General features: G+C 39.6%; 1 protein-coding gene across 2 annotated transcripts in view; it reads left to right on the top strand.

The window, feature by feature from the left end:
* gria3a (glutamate receptor, ionotropic, AMPA 3a) overlaps window positions 1-17,752 on the top strand; it is a 66,440-nt gene that overhangs the window by 15,995 nt on the left and 32,693 nt on the right. For both annotated transcript variants that reach the window (XM_087173576.1, XM_087173575.1), the window contains exon 4: window positions 11,329-11,516. In XM_087173576.1, coding sequence (XP_087029702.1) covers window positions 11,329-11,516 — 188 coding nt within the window. The remainder of the gene's footprint in view (window positions 1-11,328; window positions 11,517-17,752) is intronic.

Raw genomic sequence — 17,752 nt, 5'->3', positions numbered from 1 at the left:
GACCTCTTGAACCGAGAACATCTGGGCATTACCAGCTGGCCACTGAGAGTAGGACCGCACCAGGTTTTCTCATGTTTAGCTTATTTACTGCCAATTTGCAAATACTGCTTAACCATTTTACCAGAAGTACCACAGTATAACCGTTCATGACAGGTCAAAAGCGTACAGTTTAGTCAAAATTATGACCGTTTCTAAAATAATCTTCATATTGAACTGATCCTCAAACTGATTAAACAAGAAATCCATTGCAATGTTATTCTGCTATTTTTTATATTTAGCATTTAATGCATTGAGATCAGTGGTGAAGAAAATACTTAAAAAAGTACAAAAACAACTATGTGAAAGTACAGTTGTAACTCCAAATTCTACTTCAAGTTTCAAAAGTAAAACAAAACCTTTATATTACAAAAACTGTCTTCACCAAGAAGAAACTACCGAGGCACAGAGGTGAAGTCACTGTGAACGTGTCCTAAGCTGCAGTTTTTTAGAAAACAAAGATTGTTCTGATGTCAAGAGAAACACAGTCCAACTTCTGTTGTGAAATATAAAATGAAAAAACATTTCCACAAGACATCAGGATCTTAATGGATAAAATAACTTATTCTAATCTTTGCTTTTGTGGTGATTGAGAGGATCATCATTTCATTAAAGAAATATAAAGAGAAGCGCTGCATGTTCTCCATTTGATGCTTATAGAGATGATTGCGGTGCATTATAGTTTTCACCTCCATTGTTGTCCTCTCCTGTACGGTTATCTCTCAGGATTGTTCTGTGTGTAATACACTACTAGCTTGAAGCAATGTCACTCTGCAGTTTTTGAGTATTTAATTGAGATCAGTGGTGGAAGATCTAAAAGAAGAGAAAAAGTGAAGTGAAGTAAAAGTCAAAATACTGCAGTGTAGAGTAACTGTTACAAGTAAAAGTCCTGCTCTCAAATTTTGATTTAGTAATTGCATCAAAATATACTTAAAATACCACAAATGAAAGTAGTAATTCTGAAGAATAACACACTGTATTGTATTAATGAATTATAATTATTGATGCATAGGTGGAGCTGTATACAGCTGGGAAGCCTGTGAATTTCCCTGTGGGGCTCAATAAAGTTTTAGCTTATACACCATCATTTATTTTTAACCTGGAATTGCAATGTAAATAAAGTTATCAAATCAATGTAGTCAAGTAGAAAGTACAATATTTCCCCCTGAATTGTAAGGTAAAGAGTAGAAATACAGAGTACCAGAAAACAGAAATAATCAAGTAAAGTACAAATAATTCAAAACTGTAAGTAGCTAAGAAAGCAACTTGAGTAAATGTTTGCGTGTGAGATCTTCCTGTGTAGTCTAATCCTTGCTGTCTAATGTAAGACTCCTGATTCATGTACTCAACGTAATGCAAACTAGATCTTTTTTTTTTTGTTGCCATCAAAATGAAGGACTGCAATCTAACAGCCTTTAACTGCAGCTTTTCCTGCATTCTCCTGCTGCTCTGACAAATAGGGATGGTGGGGACGTTGGAGAATTTGCATTCGGTGTGTAATCACACCGCCCTGCTGCTGAATGTCTGGTTGGTTTCGTCTCCGCAAGGAAACATCTGATTAATTGCATGCTGCTAAAGAGCTGCACTCAGCAGCCAGGCACACCGGCTCATTAACAGAGAGTGGGAGAGACAGAGAGACAGAGACAGAGAGAGAGTGGCACCGAGCAGCTGTTCCACTTTACGAACACCTTACTGCAACTTCACTTTGAGATGGACACGTATCAATAGGCCTTGAACCCCCTCTGTGAGTAAACAATGTTTTCCTCCCGGGCCCTAATATTGGGACAGAGGCAGAGATTCATCAATCAAGCTTTTCTGCTTCAAGAGAGTTGTTTTCCTCTCTGTTCAAGGACTCTATTATGCTCTGTAGAAAACACAGAAAGAGCAAAGGAGAGCGTCACTGGGATACACATGTAACAGCATAAACAAGTAGTGACTGAAAGGTGCTAGATGGGTTTCAAAGGGTAATAAAAAACAAAGATATGCAGATGGGAAAGCACAAGACTCACTTTAACTTAAAAAATTGATAAGGATACACAGGACTAAGTCAAATTTAATGAAGTTTCAAAATAGAGCAGTGTATATCTTCTCATGTATTCTTATGGATAACATATTTATTTGGCTCAGTACTTTTGAGAACCTTCTCTAACTCAGCATGTTGAATGAATTTTATATTCTCCATGGGAATCAGATTGCCCTTAGATTTACAGCAGGGAATGGAGTGTGTTTGGAAAGGCAGCTCAGATGCTGCATGTGTGTAACTGTGCGGTGACCTCATTGGTGAAAACCTCAAAGGGCAGTGTGCATTCACTGAGAAGATACAGCTGAGGCGTTAGCTGTCGGGGTGTTTCTGCATGAACCAAACCTCTGTTATCAAGCGCTCACTCTGTCAGATGCCCAAAATGGCACCAATTGATCCATGCACATCCACGCATGCAGAGGCAGTGCAGCTGAAAACAACATCAAACAACATGTAAGCTGCAGACATTCTGCTGCACTCTGCAGTATCGAGCCCATTGTTTCTTCACGTATGTGAATTATTAATGCATAATACCAAACATTTTCAGCACTTTCTCAGCGTGGGAGAATTGATCAAACCATTTTATTTCTCAGTATGGATGATTTGACCACCATAAAGCCCAGATTTAAATGAACACAGCTTCTTATTATGGGCATTCCTGCTTTCACATATGAAGACATCTTCTCACACTAGTGCCACTACAGCAACCTTCAGGAAAACATTACATAACTTTAAACAGTAGCATCACTGTAAATCTTTTGGGCTTTGCTTGAAAAGGGTAGTTGCAATGCTTGTTACAGACAGTCTGTAGTTTGTGCATCTCTACATAACCCGCTCACTCTGCCAGTGTATGTGAACAAGCCCTTACTGCAGCAATCTGGCTGCATGAATTGTTAAACTGGCAGGAGTGGATAGGAAGTGTACATTTAAATCCTTTTTGCACTGTGTCCATGTGTACTGAATGCGTTCACTATTCCAGGGTTTGATAAAACAAACTGTGCAGAGATCATTGTTTCAGGACCATGGACAGTTCCTACATCCCACTCAGCTTTTACCGTCACTCCTTTTACCATCACTACTGTGAACTGCTGTGAACTGCTGTGACAAATTCATTGCAAATTAAAGCACAAGCGCTCAAAATATATTTTTCACCAATACATCCACTATCACTGTAAACTGTATGTAATTTTGTATCATGATATTGTTTTATGTTTTTGTTCATTTTCTGAAAAATCAATTTAGAAATTGTTCATTCAGACATACGTCAAGGAACTGACCAGTCATAGCAAATAGTTCTACATGTGAAGTTCGCTGTTTGAGGGAGCTTTCAGTTAATCTATGCAGTGATCAAAGTACTTCATCGAATTGATGCATAAAAATCGTACACAAAACACCAATACAATAAATCATGGTGTAAAAATGGTTGACAAAAGTGAAATATGTTTTACAGGAAATAAAAGTTCTATTTAAATAGCGAGACAACCAGATTTTTACTCACTCACTTATGTTTGTTATATGGAGACATTCAAATTAATCTGAGATCTCACACACCTGTAACTCTTGTCAATAAGTGGCCTGAAGTGGGATCAATAACATTTGCCATATCTGTTACTATACCATCAGTGCTTATCCCCCCCTCCCTTTTGACTCAAAATGCTGCCACTTAAAAAATGAGAAATCAATACACATGGTAATCATTGATTATCAAACCTTTAACCCTGCTCTTATTTTAAATGTCTGTTCAGTCCTGCCGGCTCAGGGAGTAAACAGGGCACAGGGCAGGCGAGCAGCTTAGGAGCAAGAGGTTTATTCCAGCTACATTTAAGATTTTCTTCTCTTCCGCAGCTCAACATTGTTGAGAGATTGAAATAGCCACATCTTCAAATTAATAGAAAAGAAAATGAAACTGTGCTGGAGACGAAGAGCGAGGGAAGGAACAGAGGAGTCAGCAAAGCTTTTGTGTCCCTCTCCTGCGTCAGAATACAGCAAATGGCACAGAGGGCCAAGCACTGTCAGATATGCTGTCAGATGCACCAAATGTTTTTTACTATGAATCCGAAGGCCCCCTCCCCTCCCATCTTTTACTGTGAGATCCAGCTTGTCATATCTAATCTGCTCTAACCTTAGCACTTGGCAGGGCCAAATAAGAAACCAGGTGACTGCTTCATTAGCCACTTCTCTGTTTATGCCTTGACTTTTGTATCTGTTTTGCTAAAATGCCTCTTATCTATTTCAGGATAGTCGCTACCAGGATAACGCAAGGCCATTACAACAGTAGTCATTTTGCACTATGAAAGAGATTGATGTGATGTGCGCTTCCCTGTTTGCCCAAGAGGAAACGCCATTTATATTTTGCTTAAGAGATGGGAGGGTGTTTTTTTTTTATAGCAGAGTAGAAATAGAACAGGCAGTTAGTGCAGCTCTCACTGATGGTCAAGAGCCAGCTTGCTCCATTTCTCTGTATCTGGTTCAAATACAAATATCTATGCTTTATGCATGTGTTTTTTAGTCTCTCGCTCTGTCTTTATATTTTTATGTGTAAATGTATTCAGAGTCTGAATCATCTTAAAGCACGACAAAAGTTACATAAAAAATGAAAGGAGACAGGAGGAGAAATGCTCAACATTCTGTTAGCAACTTTGCAGCTGTCATTAGATAAGAAATAATCTGTTTGATTAGCTCTGATCAGGGATTTGGCAGGAGTGGGTGGTGTGGGGGTGCAGGGCTCTTTGCAGTTCAGCTAATTTGGAACAAGGAGCTGTTATCTGCATTGGTCTGCATTGGGAGTAGGCGTTAGGCTAATTGTACTCAAAAGTGTCCTTTTACTGTCATTTGGCAGCTTTAGTTCTTTTTTATTTCACTGGCTCTGTTAACATTGCCCACTGAAAACAGTCTTCTCTGTGGAGCCACATATAAGCTTTGAGATTTTTGGAAATTTCTCTGAAGTAGATTCAGTGGCTTTGTCTGTTGCGCTCAGCTTTGGGCATCCAATGACAACGGCGCAGTTCAGATGCCTGCAAGAGAATTTTAAAGAGGTCACCTTCTCCAGGGAGGGGGAGGGACGACTGAGTCACAGTTGAGACTGCACACCACCCTCAGCCGTCATGTGAGCCGCTGCCCAAGACAGACAAGAGGAAACACCCGGACAGGTGCCAGCAGAGCCTCAGTCAGTCTCTCTCTTCCAGCTCTGTCTGCCACGGAGGAAATTAATCTCCTGGTAAATGTACTATTCTACATTTGATCAAATATTTTTCCCTCATGATTTAAAATCTAAAAACGAATTTTGATGTAATTTGTTAAAGAAAAACAACCAATAATATAATATGCCAGTTAGACAATAGCCTACTTTTGTCCAACATGCGCTACATGACTGTGAGTAGCCTACAATACTACACACACATGAACAAAATAGCTAAACAGTGTTGTGCTCTATAAAGCCAATCCTCTGAGCTGCAAAGAACACCACATCAGAGGAGTACACTCTGATCTCCTGGGCAGTGCTGTGTGGGCTACTGAGCTCATATATTCAAGAGAATCCCGCATGCAGGCCAGCTCTGCTTTGTGTTGCCTGCACTAACAATGGCCCTCATCTTTAGGCATTTCTCTGGGTGTATTTTGTGGACAAACTTCACAGCAAAGTGTGTTTAACAATGTTTGTGTTTGTAGACTTGAGCATGAATACAGTATGGAATATAATCCCATTATTGTGATTATAGTGTGGTAGCTTGGGAGGATGTGACATTTGGGGACAGCATATACAGTATTTGTTTTGTTCTGTGCTTGAGCTCTAGCTGAAGTATTTTGCCCAACTCATGTTAGACATTAGACCATTAGTTTGCCACTCTTCCTGGTTCAAGAACCAATTGCCATGGCAATCTTGCACTGCAAATGTCATGCTCATTTGCATGACATTAAAACATTTTACCTATTGTCACCGTGATACAGGTCTGGTCCATGTCACCACTTATCTCCTCAGGAAAACAGTTGTCCTCTCTTGCTTCTCTTTGAGAAGCTGCCAGTAAAAACTAATTTCAGTTGTGAGCTGATGGAAGAGGGACCTGTCCATTTGAGTACTGGTGCATCATAACTGCAGATGATGTTGCGATAATAACTCAAAGCTTTTTATTCCCTTTTGTTCTTTGCCTACAGATACTGAGTCTGTCTCTCTTTGTGTTTGAGACTTCAAATCCCACAGATGCTTGCATAACTGCATATATGCAAATATAAAAAAGTATAAATGTAAATAGAAAGTACCCTAGATTTTGAGTAGTTCAATTATGTATATATGTCTTATTTTATTATTTTGTTTATTCTTAGTTTTCAGTATTTATAGTGTGAGGATGAAGTCGTACTCATACTAAAAGTTGCAGTAACTGATTTTTTGGCTACTTGGGGGCTGGTGCAGTTTCCCATTTACACCCAGAAGATATGGAGCAACACTATACTGTTTTTGTTCACTCTCCCTTCAGCTCGGTTTTTGGTCTCCACCAACTTCTGATGGAAAGATTTGGCTCTTTAGTTGCTAAATTTTCACCAGCTAGTTGCTAACTTAGTCCGTATGCCTTTTGGTGCTCAGCAGATCTCAAAACCTACTGTTTTGAGAGCTGCTTCCCCTGATGTCAAGGCTGTTTCTGTAAGATGTTATTTGAGTGCTATATATAGCCTTGAGACAATATGCTCATGATTTTGAATATGTATTATTTTTCAGAACGCTACTGAATAATTGACTCTGTAAAATGCCCTTGATGGTTGTCCTGCCTGCTGGCTGTTACCAAACCATACCATCTGTTTACAAAGTCAACCCAAACTCTTTGACCAAAAGACTTTGTCATCTGTGCACCGACTGATAAATCACACCAGTGTTAATATTCACCAAGAGACTTGGGTGTCCTTTGACATTCAGACTTCACATCTGCATTGTGGCTGTGGACGTTACAGTGCACTGAATGTCACATTCAGTTAATTCCTTCAGTTCAGGACATTTTCGAACTTAGCTTTTATTTCCACATATCTTCAATTGTGAGCACACTCTGTAGCTTAACATCGACAAGCTCATACAAACGTTTAAATCCAGAATATCCAGCTTAGTTTAGTGTCAGAAAAGGAATGAAAATAAAACTCTTGAGGGAATCATTTGTAAATCCCTCTAAATCCTTTTTCTTAAGCAACTACTAACACATTTCAAAATGTCATGCATATCCCAGCTTAAGGTTTTCAGTGCTATGTGTCAAAATACTGGGAAGAGAGCTGACACTCAGCCTTTGCCTTTTCATTTCCCCTCTGCCACCAGAGATATACTGTGTTGTAGTCTAGTTTTGATATCGATGAACTGATAAAAAAACAAAACAAGACATGCTTCTTCCTGTTTGACTTTATAAAGGCAGGGCAATGACAGAGTTGGGCCCAGTCGGAGGTTAGCTCAGCAGTTTCCTATCTATAATCACAATGCTCTGAGACAGGACAGTCGCACTAACACCCTTTCTGAATTCCCTGACCTCCCTAAGTAGGAGACATGTGGACGAACATCGCCTCTTTGGACTTCTGAGTGACTGTTGTGGTGGTGCCCAGCAAGAGCCACTTATCTTTAAAGGCCATACCTGATCTGAGTGCTGTTTGCCAAGCACTTCACTGTGAAGGTCACCAGCAAGGGAATGGAGGGTGAACATGTCAGCCGAGTCACTGTGCTCTGAATACAGGAGTTGTGTTGGGAACACGTCAGCTCAGATGTCCACACGTAACTGTTACTGCTGAATGCTTGAGCCTGTTGAGAACAGCTAGTTCTTTTTGCTGTGAATGTAATTCATTTTTTAATTTTCTTAATTTTTCTTTTTACATTTCTGATTAAATGATGCATGTGAGTCAGAAGTGCAGATCATGTTTTTATTCTGGGTTATTGCTAAAGACAAAATCTTATAGCCCTGCTACTGGCCCCCAAAAGAACACGCTGTGCTTTATATCAGTGCTTGCCAAGTCATTTTAAACCTCTGCACTCCCACATAATTATCTTTTTCAAGTTCAGTCATCTCTGACCACGATGAATGCTGAGATGTATCTGATGTATGCTGATATGTATAACAGAGACTTCTAATCTTTCCGTTGTTTGGACACTATGTCCAACTGCTGTGTACCTGGAAGGCACCAGTCGAACAGCGTGTTTGCTTTATTACGATAACAGTAACTGTGCTCTTTTCTGCCATTGTTTGCAGCATAACTGCATATTGAGTGACAGAGTTTTTAATATGGTGATTTCGATCTTTGCAGCTTATTTCTACAGTTCTGATATGTTTCAAATGTTAAAACTTGCAAGACAAACTTGCATACTGGACCATGATTGGCTTCCAAACTTGTGATGTCACAAAACCATGTTTGTAGATATACGTCTTGAACTCAAATTTAGGGAGAGTACAGAGAAACTTTCCTCCATCAGCCAATGAGCATGTAAACAGTTTTCTAATGTCAAAGTGTCATAACTGTGTAACTCGCCCAAACTCAGTCTAAAGTATTTATGAGCAGTGGCTTATATACATTTCTACGTAAGCTGATAAGGCATATAGAATATGATATAACACTTGAAGTAGTCATGATAGTGAAATGCACTCGGGTCTGTGCTGTAGGGAGGTTGTGTATCATCTGTCTGGTATACAGAGCGAGAACCAGTGTTCATTTAGCCTGTGTGATGCCTGCGTCCGGTAGTGAGGGTCTGTAGCCGACTTGTATTTATATAAACACATTTTACACCAGCTTATTCAACACCCGTAATAAAAACCAGTATTTTATGGAATCAGTGGTTTTATCCCTGCTCTGAGAGAAAAGGGTAACACAGCATATGATGTTGCTTCTGCACATTTAGTCCAGTCAGCTGTAGTGTTTTAACTCTGTGGTAAACAGAAAAAGGTCTGTATTTTTACTCTGTCCATTAGTTATGACCTAAAAGGCACGTAATGAGCTTCTGCCACCCTACGGTTTCACCACCACTCAACTGCACCGTTCTTCTGATAATAGAAATATGTAAATTTCTGATGCATGTTATTAATTTCCACACTGTCATTTTCTCTCTTCGGAGCTGCTATTCATTCTGCTGTTTTTAATATTTTTTCTGCTTGAAAATGTGTTACCTTTTCATGGGTTGCTGGTCTTGTTACATGCTTTTTAAATGGCTGCACTTCATCCTAGTTTATACTTCTCAATATACAATGAACTGGATTTATGTTGAGTTGCACAAATGTGGAGCTCAATGTTAAGTTTATTCAGTGAAACTAGACACAAGCTTTCAACCCAAGCCAGTTTGATATGTGCTGTTTCTGCATAGAGGCGGATTGATGCTTGATAAGAGATTGATCACTTTAAATAGGCAACATGGCCTCATGTCCATGGCAGTGACCCATCTTCTGTCACTTCAGGTCAAACAGCCAAACACTGTGTTTCTAATGATCTTGTTCCTATAACCCGAAAAAATAATGTAAATATAAATAAATAACTTATTTGTATCAATGAACCACATTTATGTAGAACTGTAACTAGGTTACTACATCATTATTTCAAATCAACTTTTGTAACGGAAAATTGATTGTGAGCCACTGTAACATTGTTTATTTAGCACAGTTATGTTTTGGTGCTGGATTATACGACTGGCAAAGCATTATCATGATCCAATTTTAATTACAACCTTAGAAACTAACATTTATAAATGTAATAATATTGTACAGAATTAAGATCAATAACATAAGAAGTTAAAAAGTGCTTCAGCTGTCAAACCTGAAAGTTCCCATGTTGCTTAACCTTTTGGAAAAGTAACCAATCAGAATTTATTGGCATTTTCCAAAACCCAGGGTATAATTATTTCTTCTGGTTGTTAGCATCTGTGTAGGTGCTTAGCTCAGAGAACAGTGTGTTTGTGTGTGTAGGTCCAAGTATGTCGCTGTATTTGTCGTCACATAACAGATGTTTTTTTGAATCGGCTCCATGAAACCTTCAAATAGCTCAGCAGGAGATTCTGGCTTCATGGAACAATCCCAGCAGACTGACAATTCAGCTTCACCTCCTTTTAACATCGCCAACAAATGAATAAATCCAGATTTACAAAGAAAAAAAAAATCATAATTGCAAATAGCTGATAATGTCACCACTGATTTTATTGTAACAACATTAGATTAATGGAAATAAAGCTGGGAGTTCGTGCTTGAAACAATACACTCAATAGAAACAAAACTAAATTAGCAAGCAGCAGGATTGAAAGTGTATAAAATGACCATGACATGCTGTTTCTGAAGGGAAATTGATAAGCTGATTGCTGCCTTGCTCAATTTCCGGCAAAAACTCTTTGTTTCGCGAATAGGCACAAATCATTTTTTTCTTTTTAACTATAAGAATCTTTAACTAAAACAAAGAAGAGCTTTCTGGTTTCTTTTCTTTTCACCTAGAGTCACTGCCGTCTCTTTTTGACTGACTTAGAAACTGCCTTTATGGCCAGTCATGACTGCTGACCATGAATTCTTAAACCCCTTAGTAAACTATCAGTGGAACTCCCTGAATTCCTGTGTGTGTACAGTGGCTTTTCAGTGTCCCCGCTCAGCCAGGTTACTGTTAGCTCAGCTTCTTCCTTTCATATGCCTCATCTACCAGTTCATCCCATGGCACAGTGTGCTCTGCAAAGTAACACACCATTGAGTTACACCAATTGTGCTTGTTCAACTGCTTCTTTAGCAGTTCATTTCACTGCATTTGCTGGAGTATGTGCTACACGTCTTATTGTGATGTCTTGTCTCACCTACGGCCTTAAATTTGGAAGTCTGAAATATCTGTCAGTGAGGCAGGAAACAGAAAACTAAGGTGACCTCCTGTGACACACTGCTAAAGCAGCATAGACACCAATTATGCTCTGTAACTCTGTGTTTGTTATAGATGCCACAGCTTTAACCTAATCTTTTGTGGGTGTGTCAGCCTCTCTGTTTACCTGCTGTAGACATTTTCTGTCTTCATTTATTTTGGATCACTACTACTAAACAGATTATAAACTGCAGTATGTCTGCGGGTAACTCTTACAAGAGGATTGTATTGTTCAGATAAACATTTCAACGATGCATCATGGGTTTGTTACTAGTTTGTAATAAAAAGCTTTTCCTAAATTAAACATGTTGCTAACCATTGTTGAAAGCCAGCGTACCCTCATAGCTCTTCAGTTTGGATTCTCAGCACAGCTTTTATCTGCTGCTGTGCTCTGAAATCCAAAAAGACAGATGTGTGATGGAGCTCTTCTCCCTCTGCTCCCCCAGGGTTTACCATCCTCCAGGCCATCATGGAGTCGGCTGTAGCCAATAACTGGCAGGTGACAGCTCGCTCGGTGGGGAACATTGTGGACCCCACCGAGTACAGACGCATCATCGAGGAGATGGACCGCCGGCAGGAGAAACGCTTTCTCATCGACTGTGAGGTGGACAGGATCAACTCCATACTGGAGCAGGTACACAGCAACACACAATCTGCTTAATCTGAGCAAAATAAGACACTGGAAAAACGGCTTCTTCCCTTAAATACCTTTATTCAGCCTCATGTCTCTGCATGTTTCATTGTTTCTAAAGGAATAAACACTGTCTGCTTCTCACTTTTTGCCTTGAACACCATCTTCATTTACACTCTTAGTGAAATAAGGCGCACTCCTTGCTTGCTCTGCTCTCTCTTTTTCATTTCTTTTTTGTTATTACCCAAAGCACTTGGAGTGCATCATGATTGCCTCAGATCTCAGCATCCTCATTTAGAGACGATGTTAAAACAAGCGAGACGGGTACATTCAATTACGGCTTGTTATTTGTTATTTTTTGTGCGTGAATTGTTTGAGGTCACCTGGGTTTAATTCATGTGGAGGAATTAAACAGCCTCCTCATCCTTGTTTCCTAGGTGATCATCAGCTAGCAGTTTTCCCACATGAGTCTTGATTCACATTCAGTGTTTGCTAAGGCGTGCCACTCACTGTGGCTGCGCCATAGAAAATACTTTATCATCAAAAATGTATTCAATGAGGCTTAACTGCGACTTTGCTTGCTCACTCAGAAGATCATTATTGTTCATTTGGAGGATTAGAAGCTATGTTGCACATGTGGTCACATTTTGTCTTGCAAATGGATTTTGAAGTGTGCTGTTTCTCAGGCTTTGTGCAGTTGGATAGAGACCAGTGCTGGAATACAATTGCCTCAAGCAAACGGATGGATTTTTATTTTTTATTTGGATAGTTGAATATTGATAATCTCAACTAACTAACCCAAATCCTGACTTAAACCAAATTTAGCCACATTATAGTCACCTCATGGGGAGCTACAAAAGGTGTATTAACACTAGACCAGTTACATACAAGACTGTTCTCACCAGCATTTATCTCTTAAACCAATCTATGTTCTTGTTTTCATGATATGCATCGTCGTATAGCCAATCAAATAATTACTGTCTTTTTTTAGTGGTGTGACATTGTTATTGTAATGCAGTGCTTAGGCAGAGGTCAGGGCTGATTGTTTGAGCATACATACAAAGGGTGTGAGTTTGAAGCTGGAGCAGCATTTGGTTTCTTTTAACCATGAAGCCGAGCTTCCCCTAACATTAACTGAGAAGTGTGGATTGTCTGAACCAGCTGAACGAAGCCTTAAGGGAGAGAGAGTAGAAAACACTCAGTGGGTCAGTATTCTGAACGACCGATCTTGTTAAGGTATGAGCACTTATTGGGAAATAAAATAAATCTTGATAGCTAAAGGTTGTGTATTTCCTTTCAGCTTGGGTTTATTGTATCTGTTGTAGATAGCTGCACAGCAAAGTCATGTTAGAAAAACTATTAGGCCCACAAGTACAGTTTGTTTTCTAAGTGTGTGTGTGTGTGAGAGAGATAGAGAGAGAGAGAGAGAGAGAGAGAGAGAGAGAGAGAGAGAGAAAGAGAGAGAGCAAGCTCCTTTGAACCATTAATCCTGAGAACATCTTAACCTTCAGTTTTTTTACGGAGATATTTGTGTGTCGAGTCCTCAGCCCTCTACATAATGATCTTCATTACCACCGGCCTTACAAGTTTCACTCTGACCTTCACTGCGGATCTGTCTTCACTTCTTCCGACGTGGGGGAATATGTTCGGTGACAGCACGGAACATTTTTATTCATCAAAAGAAGTTTGCTGTATTCACATTGATACAGAGGGTTTCTTCAATTGTTCTCCAAATGCCTCCATATTAGATTCAAGCTATCCAATCAGATAATGATGGTCATTCGTGTGTCATGTCGGGCTGATCCGATCATAATGTCTTCACTGTGGTGGATTAATGTGAATGGTGGCCTTGTAGGCAGCATCTGTCAGAAAAGTGTCTCTCCAGATGTTCAAGAGTGGCAAGACGTGCCTGCGTCTCTAGGGAACGACTCCTTGTACGAGCTGTGACATCAACACTTGCTTTAATGTAATATCAGCTCCCACAGTAAGTAGGACACACTGTCCCATAACAGCAACAACAATGAGCCTACTATAAATAGCCTACCCTCCTAGCCTGAGGGAAGATCTCTTACAAAGTCAGGAGTGAGCAAACACTTCAAGATCACTCAGGCAATAAGGATGCAACCATTCTGGACATTATTTATTTTTTAATTAGACCTCAGACCTCATGAAGAGACCATAATCATCAAAATAATAGTTACATTTGTTTGATACCTGCATTCAGGCTATTATGTCCACCCAGTACGTTATTAATGAATTTATACGCACACATCTATCATTTAATTTGAGCAAATTACTTTTGTTATCAGGGTAGCTTCAATTGTAACAGACTTTATTTGTTGATAAATGTACTGTGGGATTTTTTTCCTCCCCCGCTGGCTCTCTTACCACCTTTAAAGATATCAGTCTGCTCATCCCTTCAGTAAAGTAAAGACGGAGCGATAAACACCTCTAAGGCTTCTCATCAATAATAGAAGCACAGTGGATTTATAATCGCTGCCAGAGAGGACCCGTCACCTCCAGCCTCCTCCTGCTCAGTGGACGGACAGAGGAAGAGTTAGAGAGAGAAAAAAAGACTCGGAAGGCAGAGAGCTTGTGGGAATTGAGCCATGTAGTGTGAGTCTCTCTGTCTAGTGCTGTGGAGGGAAATAGGAGAATTGCTGAACACCCAGAGGTGCACTGAAATTCCACACCCAGTGAGTAGGATAGTAAAACAAGATGCTGTAATGGGATTATTCAGATTACATCTGTGGGGATGTTATTTAATCTTGTAGGTGAATTGTAGTTTTATCTGTTACTTTGCATGGGCTTTGGCTTTAATGGCATGACATAAAAAATGTTTTCTGAAGTATATTTTCTCTGAGGGGTTGATTTTTTGTACGTTTAATGCTTAATATGTTCACTATCCTAATTTAGCCTGTTAGCATGAATTTGCTAATCAGCAGTAAACACAAAGTACAGATGAGGCACTGGGCAAATTGAAATATTGACCCGCTGGTGGCGCTAGAGGAAATGTCAGAGGATCATCAAGGTCATTAAGATACATACTCCAGGGACCTTGAAAGTGTGTACTAAATTTCATGGTAGAGCCCTAGAGCCATGCTGCTAGCTGCAAAAATGTATATATGGGTAACTCAAAAACCCTTAATTGCTAGGAGTAGGTTTATCATACTGTGATCTCATCCTCTGATACTGAATTATTTTAGTTTTATAACAGTTTTGGAAATGATGCATGTATTAGGGCGGGGCAATTAATCGAATTTTACTTTTGATTACGATTTTGGCCTCTAATGATTATAAAAATGATTATTGTGCCACATTCTGTTTCACAAAAAATGTCATCCCCGCTACAAAAACCATCCAACGATATCGGTTCTGCTCTCGTTACTGAAGTAATTAGGAAAATAGATTTTGTATTTGTTACTGCAACATAAAAGTTAATCTGCATCTCTCTCTGACCCTGTGTGTGAGGGGCGGGGCAGCGCTCTCACACACCTTGGAGCCCCCGTGAAGCACATGCAGACCCTGTCTATGGTTGAGAAATAAACGTTTTGAAGTGTGGTTCAGTCTTTTTCATGTAAGGACTGAAAGTTCATCACATACAGACGGAGAAATGTACACTTTTCTACTGACTAGCTTGTAGCTCATACGTCATTGCGCAGGTGTTTTGTGTGCTGCAGCCTGGAGCCCCCACACAGAGTTAACTACATGATACGAACATGGGCTAACGAAGAAAACTGACCATTATCCAGCTGATTGTTCTACAAGTGTTCCCAAATTCAATCTGAAATGGACAGAGCATCATCTGAACTGTCGTTTAGAAATGCTGTTTCAGGTCGGTCAGGCGGGTGTAGCCCAAGCTCAGATATCTTTAACTTATATCGTGTGTAACGGGAGTAACTACATAGACACATTGCTTTTTGTTTTGAAATAATTAAAAAAAAGTAAAAATTCTTTTTTCCAAAGTCAATGAGAAATAGTGTTGAATAATCATCCTTGTGCTGTAGTGGCGCCGTAGAGCAATTTGCTGTGATGAGGATGTCCTTGGATTTTTTTTCTTTGCTCTACCAGCATGAACATGAGGATGAGTTAAGGTGCTGACTTGATGCACATCTGCTCAGACTACAGAGTGGGAGTTTTGCATTTTGGTGAGACTCGTTGAACATAAAGAATGAAAGGATTAAATGAAAATTCCATAGGGTATCTTTAATTATTGTGAAGCAAGCAGTGGATAAGACACAACTGCTATGAAGCGAACACTTTGCCACCTTTTTACATTACTACTACTGGATTCATAACCTAAAACAAACAGTTATAACTCTGGTAAATTAACCTCAGGCTACACAAAAATAATAGATTATAACAATATAAACATTATCAGGAGAGTTGTCCTTTGCAAGTCCTCTTCACTAGGTCGTGTCTGGATTACTGTGTATGTGACATCATCTTAAAAACCAGCATGAAAAGTATGTGACACCGCAGCTTGACTTATAATGCCCCCACAAATAAACAACAACAACAAGAGAAGACCTTTTCCTTCATTTCCTTTTTTCTTAACATTGACTACAAAACGAAAACATAGCTTCTGAGAAAGAAAAAAAAACATTGACTGTGATAGAGGAAGTTATTGTACAGCCTTGTTTGTAGCCCAGGCGTCCAAAGGAGACCCAAGAGAAGTCTGAGTTAAAAGCAACCCAAATGAAAAACAACATCAAACACACACAAGCAGGAGAGTTGGCAGCTGTAACAAGGATAGTAAGGACATTACAACTTCATACGCATTTTTTATTTTGCTGATATTGGCACACTCTATAAGAGTGTGTGGAGTTTAGAAGTGTGGGGCAGATGCTACTGCAAATCAGCCGCTTGCACCATCAGACTGGACTCAGTCTCAACAACAAGACTAGTAGAAAGGATCATTTAAGTGGTTGTATTGTACTGAGTTCATTCTATAAATGATAAGGATAATGTATTATTCATATTTCATTGCGTATATTGTGTATAATGTGCAGACAGGCAGAAGTTTCATCATGTGACACAATTACTTTCCACTCAAAGATTCAGCTTTGTAGTGAGGACTGGTGAACAAGAGGTTTTACAGTGGAGCAATGTTTAACTGATATACAGCCATGTCCTTCCCCTGCTATAATTTCTTTCTTTACTGCACTTCTTTGACAGTTAAATCCTTCCTCACATTTTGCCCTGTTTCTAGTAGCATAACAATAATTAGTTGACTAGTGAAAAGGGACAGTTATCAACCTTGCGATGCCCGTTCCAGTTCTGAAGAAGGCAGATGACAAATCACTGTAACAAAGAGATGCCTCCATCAGTAGGAAGAGAGTCAAATCCTCTTGAAGGCACTTGGGCAGACATCCAGCTCTGCACAGGACTCTGGCTCTAGTCTGCTTAATTAGAGTCTATTCCCACAGGAAAATTTAGGCTGATCATCCTGCAGCTCGGGCCAGGCCCAGGCCGGCATCAGGCAGCACAGCGCAGACCTGCCCATCCAGACAGGCGGGCAGCAGGAGTCCTGAGGATGGACAAATAATGATCATTTAGACCTGAGACAACTGCTTTCCCTCTTTTTCTCTCTGTTTGCGTCCAGTTTGTCTCCTCCACAGCAAAGAGAGATGGCCCCTTGTTTCTGATTATATCCTCAGCAAAGATAAAGAGGCGAATACTAATGTGGAGCTGTAACAGGAGTCTGAGTGCTGGGTTTATTTGTCTGTTAGTGATGATTCATATGATTGTAATGCACTAGCGGGGGATGGAAGGTGATGTGCTGTGATTTATTTTTAACTGTGAATTTTAAAACTGTGCATATTTGCAAGGGAGCATCCTGCACACCAATATCTTACTACTGTTTTAACTGTTTTAGACTGGACGACCATTTTGGATTTTTGTCTTGAGTTAAAGTATATTGATATTGTCTTCCCTTTCTTGCAGAGTTAAATGAGAGGATCAATACCACTCTAAACATGAAACTACAGCCTGGCAATGCTGAGTTTAGCTTAGCATAACGACATGAAACAAGAGAGAAACCGCTAACCTGGCTCCGTCCAAAGGAAAAAACAATGTCTCCTTTGTTTATCTGTATAGAAAGTGCTTCACAGCTCCTGGCCAAGAAATAGTCTGGCACGTAACTTCTCATTAAATCACAACTTTTTGTTTTTATGTTTTGGTTTTTCTACAGATTAAACAATCATGGTGAATAATATGTCATGCTAAACTAAGATAAT

This window comes from Seriola lalandi, unplaced genomic scaffold, assembly GCF_002814215.2.
Source record: "Seriola lalandi dorsalis isolate HSWRI2012SDOR001 ecotype SW California unplaced genomic scaffold, Sedor1 jcf7180002054256, whole genome shotgun sequence".
NCBI classification, from domain to species: domain Eukaryota; kingdom Metazoa; phylum Chordata; class Actinopteri; order Carangiformes; family Carangidae; genus Seriola; species Seriola lalandi.
This window is presented reverse-complemented; position numbering and strand designations above follow the sequence as displayed.